Source organism: Cyprinus carpio, chromosome B5 (genome assembly GCF_018340385.1).
Source record: "Cyprinus carpio isolate SPL01 chromosome B5, ASM1834038v1, whole genome shotgun sequence".
NCBI lineage: Eukaryota > Metazoa > Chordata > Actinopteri > Cypriniformes > Cyprinidae > Cyprinus > Cyprinus carpio.
In genome coordinates, this window is record NC_056601.1 from 14,060,621 (window position 1) to 14,087,339 (window position 26,719).

Below are 26,719 nucleotides of genomic sequence, written 5' to 3' on the forward strand. Positions count from 1 at the left end.
ATTGTATGATGGATGACTGTATATATGGTTATGACATGGTTTTGTTATTGTAAAACTATAAAAGCAAAATAAATATAAAATAATATTTGGAAAAAAATAATAAAATAAATAAAATTAGCCTATTACTACTCCATAAATATCCTTTTGTATGTACCTAAAATTTCAGATGTTGTCAGTATATTAAAAATATACGCTTATGTAATACGGTACTGTTATAGGCCTACTATGCTTACAGGATTAACACATACATTGTCCCAAAGCCAAAAGGAGTGTTGAGTCTGATGCTGAAACCTGGCCCTTTAATAAAACAGTGTCTGACTATCTAGAAGATGTTTCCAACATAGAAAAGTCTAGTTGTCAGGACAAGTCCAGACACATTTCCTGGGCAATGCCAGTCTAGAGCGCTGTGGCTTAATTCTGGGAGTGAAGTGCTCAGATCACATTGCCAGTGCATCTCAATGTTTACTCACTGACATGAGCAGGAACTTAAGGGGTTACTAAGAGGGTGACAGACTGGCTTGCTTCGACAACACTTGAGAAAGGGGCCAAGCCATTACTAGGGTGTATTACATTGCTCTTGTACTGATGACAACCTCAAGAGGTCGGGGGTGTTGAGGGGGAGGGATTTGTCTTCCTGTTTAGTTTAACTGGATCTAACTAACCGAGGATAATTACACAAATGCCATTACAAAAATACAGGAAAGTAAAAGAAAGGGTCAGCTATGCAGAATATATTAATTTTAACAATCAATAAAATACTATAGTATTGCCCAAATCCAAAACCATGGTTCTTCTTTTTCATAAACATGTCAGAAAAAAAAATGTTTCTTGAGCAGCAAATCAGCATATTAGAATGATTTCTGAAAGATCACGTGACACTAAAGGCTGAAGTAATGGCTACTAAAAATTCAGCTTTACCATTAGAGGAATAAATTACATTTTAAAACATTACATGTTATTACTGTATTTTTGATCAATCCAATTGGTGAGCAGATTTCAGAGATTTCTTCAAAAAAAAAAAAAAAGTTGAAAAAATGTATTGACCCCAATCATTTGAACAGTGTGTGTGTGTGTGTGTGTGTGTGTGTGTGTGTGTGTGTGTGTGTGTGTGTGTGTGTGTGTATATATATATATATACTGTATATATATATATATATATATATATATATATATATATATATATATATATAAATAATTACAATAAATACAGTAGGGATGCACAATATTGTTTTTTTTTGCCGATATGGCAATATTTTTCAACTCATTTTGGTCGATAGACGATGCCGATATTTTTCCTTTTGTTAGAAGTCTCTCCTGTGCAGAAATTATAAGCAAATTATTTGTAATTTTGGTTCGTTTTTAAAAAGAACTTATTTAAAACTTACTTAGTTATTTGTTAGAATTAATAAAACAATAATGTCAGTACACTTAAGATTTGAAAATAACTATAAATAAACTATATTTAGTTATATTTTTGTCTTCAGAAAGATACAGTGGTAACCGTAACATTTTATTTTAAGATTTAATTTGTAATGGTCTAAAGCAAAAGAGTTGTAGAAATTCTGAAAATCTTTTAGAGCTCTTAATTTGTTTTAAAAATATAACATATATTACACATTAATGAATAAATCGGTAAATATAAAATTATTTAAATTAAGTGTCATGTTTGTGATTTTTATTTTATTTTTTTCATGTAAGCTATAGCATCTGACTTTTAAATAAATGATCATGATTTTTTGGCATCAATTACAGCTTTAATTAATCAAACACATTCTAAATATTATTTGTGTATTTTGCTTTCATTTTATTAGAAGTAGGCCAACAGCGCCCCCTACGGAATTAAAACTCCTTACTGAACGGGCATTAGGACCCGGGGGAGGCTGCCGCTGCATTAGTCTCCTGTAGCCAGACCTTCAGACTGATGGCTGAATGTCTGGAATCCATGGCAGCTTTCATTGGCCAAGGCCCACCCATGAGGCCGTTTGGCCGACATGTCAAACAACCAATCACAATTAGTTTCGTTCACCACCACATGTCGGGGCGTGGAAATGTCGCCACAATAACAGATCGGTGTGTGAAACTCTCAGATGTATTATGAAGATTCTATGCCGCAAACTTAAAAAATGTTTCACATACTTTTGAGAATCCAGCGTTTAGTTGATCCTGATAAGTGCTCATCATCACAGTTGTAATCACGACTGCTTTCTTCTTTCGTGAGGGGGTTTGGCGCCACGCATCTTTGTTTCCATGCGGGACGTTAAAGCACGCGACACACACGTCTCCCGGAAATCGTGTTTTATTCAACCAATCCAATGACGACTTCGAAACTCCTGAAGTGTTTCCACTTTTGTGTGCCGTATGCATCAGACGTTCACCCAACGGTCCGTGGGCGTGACATCTGAGGCTGAGACTACCACTGCATGTGCTTTTACTGTATACTATATCATACACCAAACCATCATTCTGTACGTGCATTCTCAGTTTAAATGCAGCGATCCAAAACCGTGAATCTAATCACCATTCAGGCAAAACTTTGCTTCAAGAATTAGATCATGTCAGCAGTGTGACTCATCGCTAGCACACCCTGAACACATGTGAGTTAATGTATTCCTCTTATCGGCAAGACATATTGGCATAATTTTTCATACCGGGCTGATGCCAATATTTACATTTAAATCCTTTATAGGCCGATTCCGATATTGGTCAGATAATATTGCGCATCCTCAAAACAGAGTATATTTATTTAATTGTTTATATTGTCATAAAACCATGCAAAGACTGACGTAGTGGTAAAATTGCAACAAAAGGCAATGAACACATTTTGACACTGAATAAACTCCACAACCCCACTAGACAAGCATGACCACATTTAAGAGAAGCAGACCCCCTCATAAGGATGTAATTATTTCATCACCCCTAACATATAAGACAGGAGTCAGGAAGTTCAAGTTGCCTACATAAGTAAAGTTTGCTCTGTGCTTTGGGGAGAAAGAGAGCAACCAAAAACAGAGGTGAAGACACTGAGTGTGCGAGTATAGAAGTTGAGGACCATGTCGGCCTTTTGTGTCCCTGAGGGCAGAGTGCATCCTCTGTGTGCCCCCAGACTCCCATGGGCCTCATTCAGAGGTAATGTACCAGACAGCAAAGATGACATACTTTTAATGCTCTCTACTCGCCCGAAGCATTCCATGCCTCTCTGTCGGTCCTCCCAGGCTCTGTTTTCACAACTAAGGGCCATAGATTCTTAAACATAATAGTGTCTCAGTCCAAAAAAATGGAGTGGGGGTGAAAGCCTGCGGTTGAGATCAAGAAAAGTGCCACCAAAGTGGTTGGAAGACAGCCTATAATCAATGTATACTATACTAATAACAATATTACTTTGTCACATCCATCCTGGTTTTTAATTGCATGTTTTCCTTAAAATTAGCACTGTTAGTAAGTATTACGTTTAAATCATAAATTCAAAGATTTTCCACCAGTTTTGCATTTGTTGGTAGCATATTTTTCTCTTTTACCTGCATCCAGTTTAATTGTTGACATAATCTGCTGGATGATCCAAAATGCATCATCTTGCGGTATTTGGCAAATTTTTGACAGCTCCAGGACTTTTGTTAAAAAAACAATACATTCTGCATTTTGTTTTTTCATTTCATTCCTAGCCATGATCAGTGGTATCAAATTTTTTTTTATTTTGAGGTTCTACTTCATAGACAGTATTTTAATAAAACTTGGCTTTCTTGCCAGCTGTAAATTCTCCCTTTACTTATTAAAGTTTACTTTAACTTTATATAAAAGCAACTGATAGGATGTTTTCTAATAAATGGCTCTTCACACATCTTCTGTCTGCTAATTTACAAAAGGGAAGAGAGGAGTGCTGTGCAATGAGGCTTTGACAACACATTGCACAGCCATCTTTGACTTCAATGATCCACCAAAATCTCACACAACACATACATTACCCTTTTGCCACTCATGAACCCAAAAACCCATTATGAAAATGAGCGTTACGACAAGGTCAGAGGTTTCTAATTCCCTCTGAACAGCAGGCAGGACCTTCTCTGTGTCTCCCGTCTCCCGCAGGAGAGACGCAAGTATCAATAGCAGGTTTTCATCAAAGCAGAGATAACAGTCCTAAAAGGCAGCAGATAGACAAGGGAGTATGTTAGCCTAAAGAATGTAGGGTGACAAAAGATGGGTAAAGAGAAACAAACAAACAGAGGCTAAGAACAGAAACTGCTGCGTCCTCTCTTTTCTAGTTATCTTTGCAGTGAATGTGTCCCACCTGCCCCAGTCATTCATTTTCATTGGCACTGAAGTATTATCTTCTCACGCTGGAGTAATCTACATTCCTCCACATCTTTAAGACTATAAATAGAAAATGGTTTGACTGACTTGGTACACAACAAGGGGTTAGCATGGACCTGTTTGCCCCTGCTGGTAAATGTTATTGCTCACAAAGATTAAATCACTCAAGCATTTCTAAGGATCATTTGGTAAGTCTGTGTTATTGTGGGGTGGCAAAGTAATCACATAGCTGTGAATAAATTTGCTTTCGATTTCAAATAGTAATTTTGTAATAGTAATAGTAAATATTCCAAACGCCTAAAATATTAAAAAGAAAAGGTTAGAGAATGTTGAGAGATTAGCCCAAAACAGACTTTGTAGAACTTCAATTTATCAAAATAAAGTAGTGATGGAATATAGGAAGAGCAGTAGCAGAGGAAATACTTAATCATTATGAACAAATGCAGTACAATCATCCTACAATGTTGCCGTAGACAGTACTTTTTTTTGAAAAATAAAATTGGTTCAGTTCATGACTCACATGTAGCTAAAATTTTAAAATCACTTTACCCCATTGAGTTTATAAATGGGTAGTCTCATACAAAAGCACAAGTCCAGTGTAATTTCATTCAGAAAAATCATATGGTTCATGGAAATTGTTCATGTGAGGCTGAGATTACGGACTATGAATATCCAGCTTATTGAAATGAATTGTTGGCCTTTGTAAATTTGTGCACTGATTTGCTCCATTATGCTAGCATGATGACTGTTTGACTGTTTTCTTTTTGTGTGTATGGGTGTAAAAATTTACCAAGATGTTTGATGAATGAGCACCATTGAACCTAGACTGCTGGAAAGGTTCACAGTCTGTTCTTCAGCAGTCAATCAGTTATGCAACTACTCTAGAAAGCATAAAAATCCATGTAGTCTGTGTTACAGTTTTTTTCAATCGATTTGAGACTTTTCTCCAATGCATTGTACTTGTTCTCAAAACAATGTAGCACAGCCATCCAAACACAAAATGATCTTAACCACACAGTTCAACTTTACTGCAAAATGAAGCACTGCAATTTTTTCTATGCATTTATTAAAAGTAAATATTAACATAAAATCTATAGGTGTGTTCTCTATTGATTATAAAACACATTTAGCTTTAGATGCACAAATATGCTAATGAAAATACATGTTTATTGCAATCCTTCAACAGGGAGTTTTGTTTTACATATATTGTGTATATCTAAACGAAATAAAAATTGTTCCAACATGTTGTTCTGGACCACTATGTCAACAATGCAGCTCTTCCATTTAAAATAATCTTGATTTTCCACCTGAATGATCTCAAACTTAAATTCTGAAAAATGTTTGGACATTTATATTAAGCAACAGAAGTTTTCGCAGGAGGACTATGAATCTGTACTATCAACAATCACAGCTCACCCCGCTTCCCCCTGTAAAGGCATTTTCCAGAAATCAGATTGTTTATATTACAGGTCTGTGTTTTCTGTGAGGTGATTACCTTCTCTATCCCACACATAGCATACCTATTTCCACCTGGAAGCTTTTCAAATATGTGACAGACTTGAATATCATAGCACCTCTATATCCTCTGCATGACAGTGTAATTCCTCCTGCCCTGCGGCCATGTCTACAAAACTCAGACAGTTTACATGTTCATGTAGCTACACCCACGAAAAAAAGGGCTTTGCCAAGAATTTGAGCATTCATTACACCTTCACAGTTAACCCTTTTAATGTTTCCCAATCTCAGCACTACTGTAGTTCCCCCACTCATGCCACTTGAACTCATGAGAACAGTCTAAAATTTGGCTGTCAGTTTACGTTTTTAAATATTTAAAAAAAAAAAAAAAAAAAAAAAACTAAAGTAGAAAAAGAAAAGTTACCCATGACCCACGTATAATGACAAATAACAGGGGATTAACCATTCTTTTTTAACTTGACACACAGTCATAAAAACATTCATGTCGAGAGACATGAAAAAAAAATATCAATCAAAGCATCTATTCCTATGTCTGCCTCAGATACGGCTGACTGTAAAATGTATTGTGGACTGACAGTGATAGACTGCGGTCACATTTACTGTTGTCTGTTGGTGCAATCCAGTCATTTCTATATGAATCTACAGAATCTGGAATTTTGTGTGTAGGTTAAAGATTTCCCCATGCAGATTTCTTAACAGATTTAATTTGGTCACAAAGATTTGCCACGCTGCCCAAAAAGAAAATAAAAAAAATGTTCACTGTGCTTCATACATAGCTACAGTTTTGACACCTTTTTGCTTTTGTTTAATGTAGGGGTGGGTGATCTTCTCAAAATATCACAATCTTATAATGTCAAATCACGACATTCCCAATTTTTCCAATTCCCAATCCCAATTTTGAGATGTACTATTAAGAATAGCCAGACTGGAACAAATTTATGACTTACCTATTTGCACAGTAAAAAAAATTAAAATAATAATAATAAATAAAAAACGTATGGCATTAAACAATCAGTTGTCAAAATGGTAATTAAAACTTGAATTTAACTTTAAATGCTGCATCACTGTAATGAATTGAATATATATGGTTTCTTATTAAAGTTCTAAAGTGATTCAGTCAAGAGCAGTGAGTGATTTTGTCTGTCTTTGTTGTTTGATTAAAATTAATGACACAGACAGCAGCAGTTTTATTAGGCTGCTGTCTAAGTAAAGCAGCATGCAAAGATCTAATACTGAGGAACAGGCTCTTTTGCAGTTAATGCGCTTTTAATAATTCTTTTTAAAAATAGCATGTTCCACAGTAGACTGCCTTTTACGACAGTCATGTTACATGATTTGATTTGGGCATTAAGCCACTTTAAACTAAAGGGACGGCAAGCGGCTCATCATTCTCTTTATTAAGATTGAAACTGAAACTAAAATTTAATTCACCGCACTATTACTGCTAGCTCATGTTGAACTGTTTTTCAATAAGTCACAGCACATGAAAGAAACATAACAGAGACACGTCATCTAATAGGCAGTCATTACTGTAGTTTTAAAATGATGAGGACAAAAGATCACAATCTCTACTCATTCATTTGAAAAGTAGACAAAGTATAAAGTAGACACAATATAAAATCCCTATTATATAGAAATATAACAATATTTTGACTTTCATAGTCATTTCGTCACTTCAGAACTGGTCTGCCACAATGAGAACAATGAATTATCTTAATTTTTTCAGCAAAAGCATAATTTATTTAATTAATGAATTGGCTTATCATGTAATAATTCTTTTAAAATGCATATAATCTTACACTTTAATGACCATGCTGCAACTTGTCTTGAAGCCAGAAGTATCAAATGCCTTTAACTTTTATTGCAACCTGAGAAATTCCTTCTCACTCCTGGGATAATCTCTTTGTTTTCTACTAGCCTATTTACTGAAAGTGGTAGTTCAAGAAAATTTGCTGATAATTTACTCACCCTCAGGCCATGAGCATTCAATATGTACACAGAAGTCACAGGTATTTATATGCCTGATATTGTTTTTGTTTTTTTTAAGTAACAGTATATTTTCATTTATGGGTAAATTAAACCTGTTTAAACGGCACAATGTATATTATGCCTTGGCAGTTACCTCATGCTGATAATACTGTTGTTGACACCAATCTTTTGGCTGAGAAACACCAGAGACTGATGATCTGGATTTATGGGCCAAGCTCAGACTCATGCAGGCGCTAAGTCCTAGAATAAGTCAACTTGAGGTCTTGTACATAATCACGTATGTGAAAGTACCTTGCTTCGACCTTACCTAAAAATCTAGGTCATGTTAGAAGAGTGAGGACTAATCCTTTCATCAGTGTCTGGTCACAAGTGCTGAATGTAGGTGAGCTGGCATCTGTTTGCCATGAACACTAGTCTCAATTAATTCCCATATGACGTCGTGGAGCACAGGAGAGACTTAACTATGAGACAGAAGAAGACGATTTATAGAATGCAATGACATTTCATTAAGCCCTAAAAGACAAAAACACTTTTCAGAGATCTTTTCATGTTGCAATGATTTTTTAATTCAACACTTACACTTTTTCCAGGATGGTCAACTTTTGTCAGGGTAGATGCCATATTCAGTTAAGAATTGTGAAAACTAAATTGGTATTGATTGTCAAGCAAATGCAAAATTGAATGGCTGTTCTAGTAGACAAAATAAAAAAAAAAGAGAAATGTGAGAATTGTGTAAAATTTTAAGACAGTAAAAGACTAAACTATGTCTCAAAGACTCATTGTTATTTGCATAAAAAATATGGCATCTTGGCCAAGATCTATGGCTTGTGTAAGAGGTTGTCTAGAAATAGCAACTGTGATAGTCAGTGCTGATTGACAAGTTCAGATCATGTCTGGGCCAAAACAGACAAAGACAGAAGTGTTTGCACCTGAATTGCACTTTGAAACATGCTAAAGTGTTTCATAAAATTGCATTAAATATTTACAGTAATACAGTAAAAAAAAAAAAAAAAAGTTTTAGTCACACTACAGGACAATTTATAATAAGTGGCTGTAAAAAGACACAACACCTAAAAGATAAAAATTAACTTAAACGTTTCCTATATGACCTTTTTCAGCTCAAAGGACACAAGGTAAAGCCACTCAGTTGACTGCCTTATTAGGTCACTGTAAAGGACACAGTTGTGTCAGAAAGGTCCGGGTCGAAGAACATCAGGACCAGGACCAGGTCTGGCAAGAAAGACACAGCTAACAGCCCTTGCTCCTCCCGGGTCACCGGACGCACCGATTACTGTTCTTCGGCCCTTGACACAGCAAAGCCGGGCGCTTTCATCTGTGCTGGTGGCTCTTCCCCAAAGCTCTGTTATAGGATTCACATTTGCAATTAGTGCAGATCAGAGTCAATTAGCTTTTGGCAAGCTGCCCTTATGTGTCACATGGCACATGCTTTGCCTTGATAGTACCTGACAGTGTGGCAGATCAATGATGACCATGCAGGAGGTCTGCCAGAAACAGGCCTCAACCGACCATGGAAAACGTGTAGAGGAATGATTTGCAATCTACTGCAAAGCTACTTGTTTAATTAATTCTTACAAACTTACAAAATGAAGTATGATCTTATAAAAGCAATTTACCCTAGTCTTTACATTCAAACCTTAAAAAAAAATCATACAATTACATAAATATTAAAAGCTGGAACTAGGCTACTATATTTTTTATTTCTCCTCAGTGGCTTGATTTTCTCAACACATATTTTTCAATAATATTAATATGTTATAATCTTGAATGGAGATTATGCACAATTTGAGTCATAATAATTTATCCACATAATCTTTGTCAGTGCCACCTAAAATAACCCACTAAGAACCCTGTTGAAAAAAAACACTTAAAGCAGCCTAACATGGTTTTAGATGGATTAGGTTGGTCTCCTTGCCTGGTCTCTAACTACTCCGAGAATGATCAGCTGAAGTTGTTCCCAAAACCACTCAAAAACCAGCCAACAGGTGCCAGGCCAGGATATCAGCTATGCACGTGACATTAGCTGTTTCTTTGTCATAAAGAATACAGCACCCCAAATGTGGTTGTGGTATGATGGAAGTAGGGCTGCAACTAACGATTATTTTGCTAATCGATTAATCGGTCGATTCTTTTTACGATTAATCGATGAATCGGTTTATGTACTTATATTTTAGTTTTGCCCATTTTTTCCCCAAGTAAATTATTAACAAAGGGTCTTTATCATTCAACATAGACTTTTTTAGAGATTTTAACCATTTTGCATTGTCATATCCTCATCAAAAACGTACCTGGAGTTGTGTTTTATTATGTGTTGGTTATCCTTTGTCAAACTCTTATGCAATAAAAACACTGACCCATACATACTCTAGCAAATTTCACAAGGAGATTTCAAATAATGTTTTCACCATGGCAGTCCTTAGGGCTCCTAAAGTAGTTTAACATCCCGAACAAAGCTTAATAAGGAATCTTTCAGAACATATTTTCACGAAGAATAAGAATAAAACAATAATATTGCAGTAAATTGCATTTTATTTTATTTTTTCCTGAAACAGCTTTATAGCTTATGCTGTGAAATTGTAAACAATCCTTCGAACAAAGTGCCAATGGCATGAAACCTGAATGGAACTCACATTTTAAAGTAAAATTTAAAGTAAAATCCATCAGACGGTTGTCCAGAAAAAAAAATGTAAACATTAACCTCTCTCATTCAGTCATAATTAGGCTGCAAGACTGAATTATGAACTGGTAAACGACAAAGCTTTAAATGTTAATTGTTAAAAAGCAATGTTATCAGCTTTTACGACTAAACATTTGCAAACAACATTGTACTGCAGAATCTGCACAAATAAAAGTATTTGCACACTGTGATTTTCATCGGATTTAAATATGTAGTGGTCCTTTTAACAGTGCAAAATTCAAAAATGTAATAAAGCGATAAAATGTTAAACAAAACAGCTTATGCCTGAACTGACAGGAATTCGACTACCTGTGGGAAATGAGGCAGAACACTATTCACTCATTATTTGAGAAAAACTTTGCATTGCAGTGCAAAAAGGTCAACATGTCCAAATGTTGAGGGCTTAGGCTTGCTCTCTTTTTAGAGGATATGTTTCCTGCCGCAGAAAAAAGCCGCAGTTTACAGGTTACTCTTCTTTTTTGAAGGCTCAAAGTAAAGTGCTCCCACACTTTGGATGACTTCGTTCGATTAGTTTTATCTTCCGCATTTTTCTTTTTCTTTCTCGAGCTTACTCCACTGCCGCCTGCCTCACCCATCACGCTGAATGCTGCAGAGACGCTGTGCGGGAAGCACGTGACATAAAACGAGGCCAGCTATTGGCTATTTGCTGCTTCTCCTGCTGTACTGGCTGAGTAAAACCTACGGTGGCTCATTACTGCCACACTTTGGTCACCGCAGATTTAAAATATGCACGAAATGAGCCGATTACGGCAAATAAAAATTATTTAGCAACGAATCGATTACTAAATTAGTTGACAACTATTTTAATAATCGATTTTAATCGATTAAATCGATTAGTTGTTTCAGCTCTAGATGGAAGTGAGGTTGGAAAAGTAGCTTTGTTTATGTTTTACATCCCATTTAAAATGGTTTTACATTAATGATATTTGATATAATGCGTGACCAAATATTTGAAAAAACACCTCCAATAAACTGATTCTCACAAGGACTTTTCATCAATTATCAAATGAAACATGCCTAAAACAGGGCTGCAAGATAGCAGAACTCAAAAGCACCACTTGTAACCTCATGTAACATCTTTTAGCATTCCTTTTTACATAATCTCAAAAACCTTTTCTCACAGTTATGTGAATTACAGAATATGGATTAAACATTCCACCAATTTTTCATTGTTCAGAAAAAAACAACAACAAAAAAAAAAAGTTTTGTTGATGCAAAGTACACAGTCTAGACACAGTGATCGAAAGCCAGGCATGTTCTGGCGGCTTGTGGAAAGTGGAGACAAGCCGAGAATGTAATTATGAATGCCAAATGAGAAAGCACTTTAAGGAAGTTCTTTCCTGTTCCTGCGGTAGCAGTAGTATATAGGTGGTTAAGGGGGATGCCACATCCTGAACATGAAAGAATTAAAATTACTAATCCAGATGATGCAGTCCATCAAAACTTTGGTAATTACTACAGAAACCACCATCAAAACAAGCCAGAAGTATCATATGCAGTGAGGTTTAGAACTACGAAACACATTAAGAAGAAGAGTCATAAAAAGAATGTCAATATCAATTAAATATAAACCTTATTCATTTCATCTCAAATAAACAAACTAAATTCTAGTGCATTTTCTGCAGAATGTGTCAAATAATTATGCTGGATTGAGAAAACCAACGTACTGTTACATTACCTTTTGGAAGCCTTGACAATCTGAATATTTTAATCGATTTTAAACCCCAAATAATTTTTTTTCAATTGATTTTAAACGCTAAATTTAAACAAGAGTCCTTTTTAGATTCTAGTTTGAATTTGCAGCCCTAATTTTCTCATTTATGTTATATGGATGTCTATATTTTTGCACTAATATCTGAACCACCAGATCAAACTGAAACTGAATAACATTAATACACCTTAAAAGTCTTGTAAAGCAACTTTCTATGACAAGTTCTCATTGAGCGGCCTGGAACTTGACCAAAGCATGACTCAAACTATTGCAGTACACTCACAATCATTGACGCATTATTCCTAAGCGCCTGAACAATGATGCAAAAATTAAGATACACTTAAAACCACTCAATCACTGATCCAGAGTTAGAAACCTCTCAATCCCCTGATGAGGTCATGTAAAACTAAATCCAACAATAATCAATCAAATCAAACTGAACTGAACTTCCTATTAAATAACAGTAACAGCTCTTGAATTAAATGGTACAAAACAATCACTTGAACCATAATTCCCGGCAAGATATGCAATTTAACTTTTTACTTTTCATAAATTAGGATTGATTTGTGGTATTGTTGAGGTTCTAAATTGGGAACAAACCATCGTAAGCACCTTTCATTGGCAACAAATGAATAAAGCATGAAAAAGGGTTGTGTATAAAAAGCACAAATGTGCGTCAGTCATCACAAAAGATCACTTCTCTGAGGACCACACCTGATGATACTTTGGATCACTGCTGGTTCATTCAGTGTACTCAAACTAGGCAATCTGAACCATTCCTGTGCGCATTTGACCCCCAAATGCCGGTTTGTTTGACTAGTGTGATCGTTCTGTGCCGTGCTCGGTTGAGTTCGTTTAGCCATACCTGGCTCGGTTGGAAGAGGTGGGCCAGAGCACAGTTCTGTTGGGCTCAAGCATGGTACGCATGTAGTGTGAGTGCTAACCGCACCCGAGTGCGGAACTTCTGATTAATGCAGCACGATTGCATGAACATTTCTCAGTGATAAAAGTGATAGATCTGTTAAGTAATATATTGTGAGAGGGCCATGTGTCACCACATCCCAAACAAATCAAAATAATAAACCACAAAGTTAATAAAACGATGAACTCCATTGTGGTGAGCGAAAGCACTTCTCATCCTGGTTACTTCAAAACAGTTGCATCATAATGACATATGTTGCCTTCCCGTGCTATCAGAAACTTCCTATGTCCCACTTATGAAGTCATGATTACGAGCTCGTCGCATTCAAGTGATTTGTTGAAGGGAAGAATAAAATGTAATATATCATTTATTTGATAACCATAAACATTCACATTAAAGTGATTACCTCTATGTACTGGTTTTGCAAAACCACCGTTTTTATATTTTTATTTATTTGTTGATGGACAGACCCGCCCTTCATCATCACCTAGTAAGCCAGTCTGTAAAACTATGAGCAAATTAACTTAATGTTTATCCTTACTAATAAATTAATTCAATGCAAACAATTTTAGCTATATATCTAATCAGAAAAGTTAAACTTGTTTGTAACTCTGCAAAGAATAACTACTATAGGGGGATGTTGCTCTTGTCTAGACTACCTCATTAGATGGGTCAACAAACCAATATGTAGTCAACCAGACCACCATTAAATCTTCTAACCCTTTCTCCACTGAAGTGGAAAACTAGACAGTTCCGTCTGATGTATCCCACTGCCAAATCTGTTCAGGTCAACTGACAGATTAAAACAAAAAATCCTTCTCTACGGATAGGGTCAGAAAGATCAATGATCAAAAGAGGAGAGAGACCCCATATTAAAGAAGATACCAATTCATTGATTTAACAGGACCCAATAATACACTAAAAATACCAGAAAAAATGTGTTGTTCACTCATCACTGCCTATGAGGAACATAGAATGAAAAAATAAAAATTTTTTTTTTTTTTGACAAAAATTGTTATTGACTTCCACAATGTCAAGATGTCTGAAATCTTCTCCACATGTTGAACTGGTGGACCATCAAAAAGCAGCAGACAATAGCAACAAATCTGTAAATGTTTTTTTTTTCTGCAAACAACATTACATTACATTACATTTAAGTGAAAATAAATTAATATTAGTTTAAAAAAATAACACAATAAATTGAAATTGTTAAGTGGGAAATAAGAGTCTGCCCTGGTTATTACTAGGCCTACATGGTATCAGAGGCGCCTGGAGAAATTTGCTGAAAAGCTTCGTAAAACTGGAACAGTTGCTCTAAAATGAAGCACCAGGTATTTACTCAACCAAACTCGAAGCACAAAACTGAGATCAAATCGTGGGAAATTTAAACCGTTACACCCGTAGTATACACACAAACGCACATAATAAACATGTACAGATATAAATACACAAACAAATGATAAACAATGAATATCAGCTTTCTAAAGGGGGTTGTACCGTAGCGTGAGTAATACATGGCTTCACTTCAGCACTTCAACACAACCACCCAGGACTGCACTCTCCAAAAAAACATCTGCCTCGAAGACTGTCTGATAGGACAGAAAATATTCTTCTGCATGTGCCAATGGAATCACATGTTTATTCACATCTGATTGAAAAATGAAGGGATGTTTCAGACTTGGAATCAAATCCTCTCCACACCAGTCAAGAAGCAGAGAGAAACAAAGACATTTCTGACCTAAAGTTTCCAGATTATAAATCTAATGCACAAGGAAAGAGCCGAATTCATGCACTTCCACATCCACACAACTCTTCTGAAAACAAATGAGACAAACTAGCCTTGGTTTCTCAGGAAACATGAATGTCAAACACAGCAGATCTTTATGATTAATTACATGTTTGAGTCAGTGGGTGCGTGAGGTGGGAGAAAACCGAGGTCTGTTAACTGAACTGTTGAATAGTCACGTCGTGACTTTTTTTCTAGTATGAAAAGTACTAGACAATACAAACTGTAAACAAACACATATTTTGGCTAAAAGTTAGAATACAAAAAAAAGGTCACAAAAGGTAGAGCTTTAATGCAGCTTGACAGCACAGTTGCTTGTGCAGCATCGCTTTGTCACAAATTTAGTTGATAAGCAACATCAGTTATAAATTTGGTTCAAGGAAACCAGATGTGAGCTAATTCACTCCTCACAGAAAAGCATTTTGTACTGTCATCTGGACTTTGTTTACATTTGGTATTAATATTCATCTTGGGTGATCCGATCGCAAATGGCCAGCAATGAATACAGGTGTAAACAAGGTCCAAAGTGGTTGGTGATTTGACTAACCAAATTCACAGATAGTTGAAAACGCAAGTCATCACATGACATGTAGTGCAAAGGCTATTCCAACCTAATGTACCCAGACAACATCAACAGCCTACTCACCGATCCATCAATCACTGCGTTAAAACAATTGCTCTGGCCACAATCACATACTTTTAGAGTATGCGCTTTATTCAGTGAATAATTTACTTCTAAACCATTGAAGAATGTTCTGTAGGCACACAAATGATATCAATCCTTTGTACATACAACATTGCCCTTTGACCTGTATATTCCCAAACCAATCAAGAAAATAATTTACTATGAGTATACTTGAGGAACAACTTTCTCGGATTCGAGTCAAAATCTGCTAAGAGGTAATTAAAAGTAACAAGTCATGTAAAAAAATGTATGCATCTTTTTTGGGAAAATTAACATTTTATCAATTTATATGAAAAACCATGTTCGTTATTCGGCCTTTGACCATCGGCCCAGTGTTTCAGTTTGTTGGCTTTGGCCAAGAATTTTTGGTGCATCTCTAGTAATAATTATCTATTTATTAGCCAAAAAAAAGTATTCACTGAAGTGACTGATGCCCATGAGTGGTGTGTTGATGTTTTTAGTTCTAATATACCAACTGACAGCTACTGTAGCAAGTTTTTGACAAATGTGATAATGTGCTTAAGGGTTTGATTTTTGGGTAATTATAAAATGTGCTGGAGACATTCAAAATGCTTTTTGCGTAGTTCATTATACTTATTTAATGGTATAAGTATAATAAAAGTATATGACTGTAATAAATATTGATGCTGCTCATAGACTGACATGTTTGGCATGAAATTTGTGCTCTGCATTTAACCCATCCAAGTGCACACACACAGCAGTGAGTAGTGAACAAACATGCACACACACACACCCAGGGAGCAGTTGGGGGTTCGGTGCCTTGCTCAAGGGTCTCACCTCAGTCATGGTATTGTGGGTGGAAGAGAGCGCTGGTTATTCACTCCCCCCACCTACAATCCCTGCAACACCTGAGACTCGAACCTGCGACCTTTGGGTTACAATTCCGACTTTCTAACCATTAGGCCACGACTGCCCCCACCTTACTGCTTGTGATCAGATTCATATACCATTTAATTTCTTTGTTTATTCATTCATAATTTATTCATAACACTGTTGTTATAAAAGTCCAGCTTCCACCACCACTAGGATCAGATCCTCCAAAATGGATCTAGAGACTTGCACAATGGTGACATCACCTCTAGGACATCACTGGCTGTGGATAAAACTATAGTTGATTTCTTCTATCCTAAGATCAGTTTTTTAGCCCAACATTTGAGCATTCATACAGGAAACCTTCAGAAAACAAGAACCAGTGCATCGGGGAAAAAAAATCTACACAGCCTGCTTTATTGAGGTGTTATATCAACATGTGACGCCCCTCTCTCTGCTCACTTCCTCCTAGGGCCCCAACAGCAGGAGGTTGGTGTCAAGAAGGAATTCCGTCCCATGAATATTTCCCTCCTGAAAACAAGTCACACACAGGGCCTTAGTGAGGCCTTTACAGTTCCAACGAGTCTTTTAAACTGGACTGCGGCAATGTAAAAACGAGATGTCGCCAACATTATGCCATAAAATGATACCAGGCAGCACTAATAACCAGCTTGCAACAACAACACGCTGAGTGCCGCTTTGCTTGGGAAAACCTATACACAACTTGACTCAGAAACACATAATATCTGTCACATTTCAGAGTAAAAATGATTTCAGGTGTTATAAACGGATATGTCCCATGTACAAAACATCTAAACTGTTGCTCCAAACATTAAACAAGACCACTGTGTCTGTAAACAGCATTTAGTGTGACGCGAATCAACTCAACACAGACCACAAAAGTTTTTCAATGGCATAAGATGTTAACGTCACAGCTACGTTCAAATGTAATTTTAGCTTTAGACTTTGTGATGAAAGCTCCAATCCGGTCAGTTATGACAGATGGCAGTGGCACTTCTGAGAGAAGAATTAGAGTCAGTTGTGTAGCTGCTCAGTGGGCAGTGATGACCTGCTGAATATATCATGACTCAGAGTTTGAAGAGTGTTTAGTCTCTGTAGCTCTTTGGGCAAGGTGACTGAGCCTTTGTGGTAAACCTCATGAGTCTGGATCACGTTCTTTTAACCACAATTTCACAACACCACCTGCTATACAAAAACAGAGAACATCTTAAAACCCAAAATATGTCTGAGAGAAGAATTGGATTATCAAAATGGAATCAGATGGCATGTTGCACAATAGTAATTATACTGTACATTTCAATTCATCTACAAAGAGGAAAGTTCTTAGCTTGTCCATCTTTAGTGAACCATTTTCTCACATTTAAGAGTCCAAAAATTTCGTATTGTCTTTTTCCGTATCCGTTATCCTAAAAATTTGTCACGCACAGAAACCTTGCACACTGAGCCTGATGCGTATAAATCAATCAGTTGGAAAAAAAAATTGCAAAACAGTACTACATGGAGTCAAGCAGTGAGGATGATTTTGTTGTCTTCTGGCTTCTTAAAAAGAGCAAAAGAAAGGAAATACTGGGTCCATCCAATCCTGAGATATAGAGAGGAACGAGAGTTCCTTCTCTTTATCAAGGAGCAGTGGGATTATCACAGGGCGATTCAAAGTTTACTTTAGGATGTCAGTGGCTCAGTTTGATGATTTCCTAGCGATACCAGAGCCACATATTAAAAAGAAGACCACTTATATCTGTGAACTCAGTGTGCAAGGATCTTTACAGTGCTTTGTGCTGCAAGAAAAAGTGGATGAACTTGACAATCGCCATTCTGGCTTACGGTGGCTCTGTATTTCAGACTCACTGAGCAATGGCCTTAAGAGTTAAGCAAACAATTTGTTTGTACACTAACTCAGAGACATTTAGTATCTTTCATTTAATATTAAGCATGCAATGTCTGCACGAAAGCTCCTCTACAAGACATCTGGATTATTTATGATGGCAAGTAATGTTTGAAAGGTTTGTTTAAACGAACCTGTCAGCTGTCTTTTATTATGGCAAATCTTGAAATGTTTAGGTGTTGGCATTTCAAAAACTCCAAGAGAATGTGAAGAGTTTCTGCTTCAAAAAATATGTGGAACAAGACACAAAATAAAACATTTAAATGCACAATCATCTAAACAAAAGGAGTGTGTGGGGTAAAAGAGGCAAGGAAAAAGGAAGTGAGAAATGAGACTACAAATGCCAGTTCCCCTCTCAGGGATCAAACCTGTCTCGGATATCCGGCTTTACTATTCCGCCTCTCTGCTTTGATGGGTCAACCGTACTTTCTCACACACAGCATGAAAGTTGAAATCAGTTCAAATTCAGTTTTTATGTTTGACTTGATTGGACCATCTCAAGGAAGATAGAGAGAAAAAAAATTCTGTTCTGAATTTTAATCTAATATATTTTATTTATTTATAGTTTTTTGATTTTTTGTTTTCTTTATTTTTAAAAATGCAGTCAAACAAAAAATAGGTGTCAATTCAATCCTGGGACAGATGAAAATGAAGTCAGGCCATATCCCATCAATGCGATTGGCAAGCATGTCAGAGTTAAGTGCAGATCGACGTGTGGGACTTGATCCCTCACTGTGACAGGATACACAGTATGCCTACAACAAGAATAGAGATGACACCATGATTAAATAAAAGGCCTATGGCAGGGCTCACTGCCTCTCTAAGCCAAACTCACGTGGCTCTGGAAGTGTTTGCAAACAGCTAAAAGAGGTCAATCGCTCTCTGTGACTTCAACTTCTAAAAATAGACCAACACATGGCACTCTCCCAAGTAATGTGGTTTTACGCTGATCAGACGCAACTGACCATATTTATGAGCTTAAACAAAAGAGGGGTTTGTGTGGTCTCTCTCAGTTGACCGCCAGCTGACTGAAGTCAACACCACATACAAGATTTTCTCCAGCATGCAGTCACACAGTACATGTCACACGTGCCATTGGTCAATATCAGGATATCTGCTGACCGGGTGGCACACAACCCTATAGGCTTATAGATTACAAATCGATAGGGAAAGTGGACCAGCATTTTTTCATTAGTGGTTGTCTGTAAAATCCTATGAGATGCTAAGCTTTGCCGCAGACATGTTGTAATTATCTTACATCCAGCACATAACAATGCACGCTCAAGTATAGTGTGATACTCATTTCCATCATCAGAACTTAAGGTTTCGAAAAGCTCTTTAGCATATTTCCTCATGTCAAGAATTGGCAACAGGCTTGTCTGAAATACTTTGCAGGCTCCTTCTCTCTTCGCCAACTGAGTTCTCACTGTGACCACAATGCATGCTTCTTCAGTGGAGAGAGTCTAGCAGTGAAACACAAGTAGAAACTGGAGGTGGCTAGCCAAAACATCCCACACCGAACACAACCGCACTGGAGGAAAGCAGGTGTCCCTTTCACATGTAACCACAATGACACAATGCTCTGTGAAACTGGCCATTTACTTAGGCCAGTTTCACAGAGCATGTATAAACAGTATATACTGTAAGCGAACTTGCAGTGTAACTTTGACAAAGACAAAATCCATAAATGACAAATGGTTATCAGGGAGTGAGTTATTGAGAACTACTATACATCAATCAACACCCAAAATCCAAATGAGCTATCATCTGCATTGCAGTGAGTGCTGATTAGATCGGTTTCTGCATGTCAAATTTCTATCCAGCCGTGATCAATATATCACGTCAGTTTAAGTTTTACATTCATAAAGGCCTTTATTGCATGTTATTGTGAGGATAAACTTCTTTTTAGGGTTTACACTGTACTTTCAATGTATTTCAGTGTAGTTCAAATGAAGAATTTGGTTCCAAAACGCAATAAACGCCATTTTAAAAAATAATTGAGTTTCTGCCAAAATCAGTATTGTATCTGGTCGGTATTGAAAAGTATTCTCCCTTTCTTTCCAAACCGCGATAAACGCCATTCTCCCTTCTCTGCAGAATGCGATATACTGTATCCGCTCAACCAATCACAGTGCATCATTCCACGCACTGTAGACAGTAATGGCGCTGCTTTGAATACACCCGACATCCTAGTTTTTCTCATCTACTTTGTACTTTGTGATTAACAAACAAACTTAGGGCTGCATGATAAATCGCATGTGATTGTCATGCACATCTTGTCAGTAAAGCCGGTTCTGTGATTAATAGATGGATCAGATGGATACACAGAGCCATAGATCACTGACAAGCAATGCAGTACCGTGTCATAATCACAAATGAGTCGCATTCGATTATGAACGTGATATTGTGTAGCTCGTCAGTGTAAGTGTTTTTATTAATGCCGTTTATGTTTTTGTTAATACAGCATATTGCACTAGTCAGCTAAATGAATGTAACATAGCAGAGATGAATGAACTTTTGGAAGCTGAATGTAAGGGAAATATCATTTTGGAATTTCTGTGGTCTAATGTGACGTTGTTCATGTTCTTGTTCATGATAAAAATTTTCTTGTATTGTTGTAATTATTGTTGCATTTTGGGAAAATATAATAATAAAATTTTATAATAAATCTTTGAAAATCAAAATCTGGATTTGAATTTTTAATGTTATTATAACCTAAAGATGCTATGTGAAAGTTTGAAACAGAAAACAACTAAGGCTGGGCGATTTTTCCGATTTTATCAATTAATTCGAATTTAATATTTTGTCATGATTTTATTTTGTAGAAATCAAGGAATCACTATTTTGAATAGAAATATTACCAAATGTTAGAATTTGACACTTTGACTCACGTACGACGCGCTCATATCGCTAGGTGCCATTCACACAGAATGTGCTTTTGGACTGACAAAGATGCGATGTGGGCAGTGGAATAGGAAAAACATGCAAGAGGATGGGAGTGAACTTCTTTTAACTTGAGCGCCAGGTTTTTACAATACCATGTCGTGCATGAGATGCGTGCATGAGATGCGAGTGCAACAGTCAAACGCATCCATGTTTACATAGAAAAAAAAAACCAAGTGATTTGTTAAACATTTACATTATATTGATAACTTCATTTGGTGCACTAGGAATAGAATTTTCTTGAATCATGTTGTAATTACATTTTCAAGTTGACTAGTTAAAAATAAATACAATTTGAGAATCGGTCAATTTTTTTTTGCCATATTGCCTAGGCAAAACTAGGTCACAACCTTTGCGAGTGACCCTACTGCCAAAATATGAATGTAGCTATATTTTATTCACATAAATACCCATTTATGCTGTAAAAATATAAATATGTGTATAATATTATCTGGATTAATTATTTTTCTATTAAGTGTACAATACCATCAAGGAAGCTAAATGAAGATTTTGATTCATCTCATGATTTTTGTCTTTAGAAAGCAGATTGAGACTGCAGTAATGTCAAATTTGGTGAATATATTTGTAACTATCCCGCAGACACAATAGCACCCCCTTGCGGCCCCCTGTGCTACGCTGTATAATGCCCTTCATTCTCCAGCTGTGGGTCATATTTATTGACCAGTAGACTCAGAAGCAGACATCCACTTGGTTTTGGTAAATTGCATCACAGACAACAGCTCTTGTTGGAGGAGCCAAGAGGTAAATGCAGGATTAATGTAAAATGCCTGCACCTTCAAGAATACACAAAATGCAATCAGTTTACAAAAATGATGGGAATCAGCTGGGATGAAGGTCATTCCTTCAGTCTGACTGGCTTAGAGGAGTCAGCAATAGAGGGGTTACCTTGCATCAATCTGTTGTCTACATGTGATCAGAAGCTTGAACTCCTAACCTGATACCATCTTCACCCACTTGTTTACAGTGGGCTGGACCTCATCAAGCCCTGCACAGAAGACAATGCCCTGCCTTTCCTTAACATTCAATAGTGGAACTTTAATAAACCACTTTCTTTAATAACATTTGAGTAAGACATTCCAGATGTCTGCATCATGACTCATTTGATAGTATTTTAGGAAAATTATCCATATGATTTAGGAGCACTTTTTAGAAGAATAAAATGTCATAACTTCAGGTGGTATCCACAATTTACTTAATTTAAATAATTAAATAATCATCAAAAAAAACGATAAAACCAGTCCATACATTCCAGAACCTCTAGTGGATTCATTTTCAAATAACCACTGCTGACACAAATTTAAAAATGTCTTTATTTAATTTATTATGTACTAATATTACTTATTATTCCAAATATTCAGCCACCTGAAACTGACGTCACATGTAAGTTCAAAAATTGTAACCACCTGCGATATTTTCCTGTCTCAGATGTATAACTACAGCACCAGTCTGTCATACTTACGTCCTTGTCTAGATTTAATACATACTTGGAAAACTTCAAGTGTCTCCTGCAGCTTGTTCATACTTCCTTCCGAGGAGAACAACATCTACAGGGTTTTCTCAGTATGTGGAAAGAGACTATTAGTCAGCCGGCCCACGTCACAGCATGTTTACATCATCAGCTCTGGTTCTAGGATGCAGTAGGGAGGGGGAGCTCCCCACAACATCCTATCCCAGCCCTGGTCTCTCATCTTCCAAGGATGACCATAAACAACTGCTCTTACTGCATGGCAACAGGACGCTCTCCAAAACGCACGCTACCCAGCACTCAGTCCAAACACTTGAGAGAGTGTGTACAAACAGAGCCCAGCAACCCTCAACAGCGGCAGATCACAGAGAAGACGGCCAGCACTTAACATAGAGCTATATTTGGTGTGGAAAGTTACCATACCTCTGATACAGAGCGGGCAGCTGGTGAATCCTGGTGGTTGGCGAGAATGAGGAAAGGAAGAGTGCACAGCTGAGGATGCTGCATGGCCAAGAGAAGCTCAGACCGGGACGCCTCCATCTCTTCGTCTGATGCGGCACTGTTGAGGACAAACACCACACCTTGGGAACCTTGATAATATCGGCTCCAGTATTTCTTGATGGTCTCAGCTCCTAGAGAGAGGGAAGCAGCAATGATGTACCATGTGACTGTTCACGTACGAGCCTAAATAAGCAAAAAAAGTGAAACATTGGCTCCCTTTTAATGTATGAGTGTAAATTTGAATTTAATTAGCTAAACTTCACAAAAAGATGAACTGAACTGACAGGAAGAGGAATTGAAGAAATTTTAAATCAAAGAAATCCAACACAAGTAATGCATTCTGGAAAGTGTTTTTCCATCTTAGTGCACAGAAGTTCACTTATTAAATCTAATCAAATGTATTAACTAAATACATATTTATAGGTGGTATCTATGTATCTATGGTACACAAACCGGGTTAAAGCCATTATAGGTCTTTCATTTTCTGATGTTTGGTCCACATGGATTCAGTCTTGCAAAAATCTAAAAAATTTGATAGGAAATTTCCAAGGTGTCTCAAAACATATCATGTAATAAAATATTCCCAATTTCCTTATAGCATCTTTCCTTGTAGCATCAATCTAAGGAATAAATCATATTATGCTGTTACAGTGCTGATTCCGAGAGAGTTTTTAATCATTCAAACAAATCCCTTATAGGCTTAGAATAGTAAACTTAGCCTGACTAGAGTCATCCAAAATAAATATAAAAGGAAATATACAATCAATAATTATTCTGCCACAATAACCATCAGAGCACAAGTCAAGTCATGTAACTGTTGACAAATCCGGTGAGATCACGATGATGCATGTTTGTAGAAAAAGTGGTCTTGAAGTCTCAAAACAAAATAGTTTTGTGGAAAATGCAAGAAATAAATCACACTCACCAGAAAATAAGCATTTGGTTTGACTTGCCAGGCTAAACTAGCGTAAAATAACAGCACACAAGGCTCCTGGGGAGATGTGAAAAGGCAGTATTGTCATTTACTCAGTGTTTTCTAAAAATCCTGTTCGGAGATGCTGGTTTAGTTCAAATATCTCAATGATTTCTTTCAGCCATCCTACATGTGCGTGCAAAGAGATTATAAGAATTTAGCAATCAATTTAGAATATGTGCAAATGAATACAGTAGAGATGTATAAATGAAATGTTTTTTCTTTTACACAATGAAAGAGAACAGCACTTTCATATGATTCAAATGTTCTCCAGAGAGTAAATGCATAGGACTTTTCAGGAACTATACAATGTATTTGGGTTTCCTCCAAGTCTCTAGGTTGTCAATTCAAATATTTAACAAATGTTTTACTGGTTTATAATCCACATTATATGTTTTTATTACACGGCTCTCTGGAACACTTATGTTGGAATTAACGTTCTGCAGTCAAATGTTTATGTATCATAACTGCTAAACTGTATACTTGATTGTTGTCGTTGCCCGACAACCGATTTCCATAGTTGTCAACTAATAAGTAGGACGCTATACATTCAGATGATCATTATCGCAAAATTAACCTATTCAGGATGATCTGATCACCCCATCAGGGTTCATTTTGCAATAATGACGCCTGACTGTGGGTTACGCCTTAGGTGTGGGTTATCTGTGAATGAAACCTACATACTCACAAAGTGCGTCATCCACTAATCTCTCATCTTCATTTACACTACTGTTCAAAATGTCTGGGGTCAGCACGTTTTTTTTTTTTTTTTTTAAGAAATTAATACTTTTATTTGGCAAGGATGCATAAAATTGATCAAAATTTCAAAAGTGACAGTAAATACATTTCTAAAATGTAAATCTCAAAGATTTGAACAGTAGTGTACATCAAGTATATAAGAACAGGCTCAGTGGTAGAGCACTGCGTTAGCAGCGTAAAAGATTGTGGGTTCAATTCCCAGGGAACACACATACTGGTAAAAAAAAAATATATATATATATATATATATATATATATATATATATATATATATATATATATATAGCTTGAATGCACTGTAAGTCGCTTTGGATAAAAGCGTATGCTAAATGCATAAATGTAAATGTAAGTTTACTGTTTCCCATAACACACTCACAATAACAGCAACAAGGTAAACTCAATCTGACTGCATAGTGTAGATAAAAGACGGTCTGCAAAATATAATCCAAGTAATCTGCAGGTTCAACTTTTTTTTTTTCTGCACTGATTTTGTGGCAAATTAGTTGAATTCTTCCAAATGGATATAAACACAAACATTAAACTAAACTGTAGACTACACTTTCACTGCTAGATGAAAGCATAATCTAATTAGACAAAATTCTTAATAAACAAACTAACAAGGATCAGGGAGTATGTAGAAGTTTGTGGAGTTCAGTGGGTGTACTTTGCGACCGAGTCTGGTCATTTATTTGGATCTGTGTGGTTTACATCAGTGAACAGTGGAGCACATCTCGTACCCATCTATCATCATGCTGACATCTTCTGCCACCTATTGGTCAATGGGCCTGTCAGAAAGTCAAATGTTAATTTGCTGGAAAATGTACGCTCAGAAACCCAGAGGCATTGATGTTTCTGTGAGGAATCCCAAGACATGATTCAAAGCACATTCTGGTTTGTTCAGACAAAATAATGGAGTACCTGCTGTACATACTCATGATGTGTCAGGGCACCATTATCTAAGACATATGGGAGACTAAAAATGAAATTTTGCAAAAACAATCTACTCCTCCTAGGACCTGTTACCTTGACCTGCCAAGAGAGATGCAGATATGTTGAAACAGTCTGTCTTGGCTGCTCGTCTGTCCACATCTCCAGGGTATAGTGTTTCATCTTAACTCATTAAATGTCCATCATTTCAGTCTGGATCACATCAGACAGCTTGGGTCTTAAAATGCCTTTCCACAGCTCAGATCCCAGGTCATGGTATCCAGCTCGAAACCATCTAACCACAGGCAGCAGACAGTACAAACAACCGAGCATAACCAAGTCTTAGGTTTCTGTTCTCTTTAAATATAAATGAGTAAAATACTTTGGCACTATTTAATGTAATCCACACTTCATTCCTACATTATGCGTGTGCCATTTATATTGCCATTTAAAAGTATGTTGTCAGTAAGATTCTTTTGTTTTGTTTTCAAAGAAAAAAAAATCAGCAAAGCAATTAAATTGATCTTAATAACAATGTTTCCAAGAACTCAGAAGAAAATGTATCGGTTTCCAAAAAAGAAAAAAGAAAACAATGAAAAGATAAGAAGCAAAACTGTTTTCAACATTAATAATTATAGGAAATGTTTCTTGAGCAGCAAATCAGCATATTAGAATGATTTCTGAAGGATCATGTGACACTGAAGACTAAAGTACTGGCTGATGAAAATCCAGCTTTCCTATCACAGGAAAAAATTACATTTTAAAATATATTAAAACAGAAAACAGTTATTTTAAACTGTATT

General features: G+C 36.5%; 1 protein-coding gene across 5 annotated transcripts in view; it reads right to left on the reverse strand.

Moving 5' to 3' along the window:
- LOC109083043 (ADP-ribosylation factor-like protein 15) overlaps positions 1 to 26,719 on the reverse strand; it is a 118,521-nt gene that overhangs the window by 36,981 nt on the left and 54,821 nt on the right. For 3 of the 5 annotated variants that reach the window (XM_042724523.1, XM_042724526.1, XM_042724522.1), the window contains 2 exons: positions 23,180 to 23,388; positions 18,864 to 19,082 (listed from right to left, as the gene is read on the reverse strand). In XM_042724523.1, the coding sequence (XP_042580457.1) occupies positions 18,879 to 19,082; positions 23,180 to 23,388 (413 nt within the window). In that variant the 3' untranslated portion in view covers positions 18,864 to 18,878. Of the gene's footprint in view, positions 1 to 18,863; positions 19,083 to 23,179; positions 23,389 to 26,719 lie in introns of those variants that run through there. The other 2 variants (XM_042724525.1, XM_042724524.1) reach the window with 1 other exon arrangement.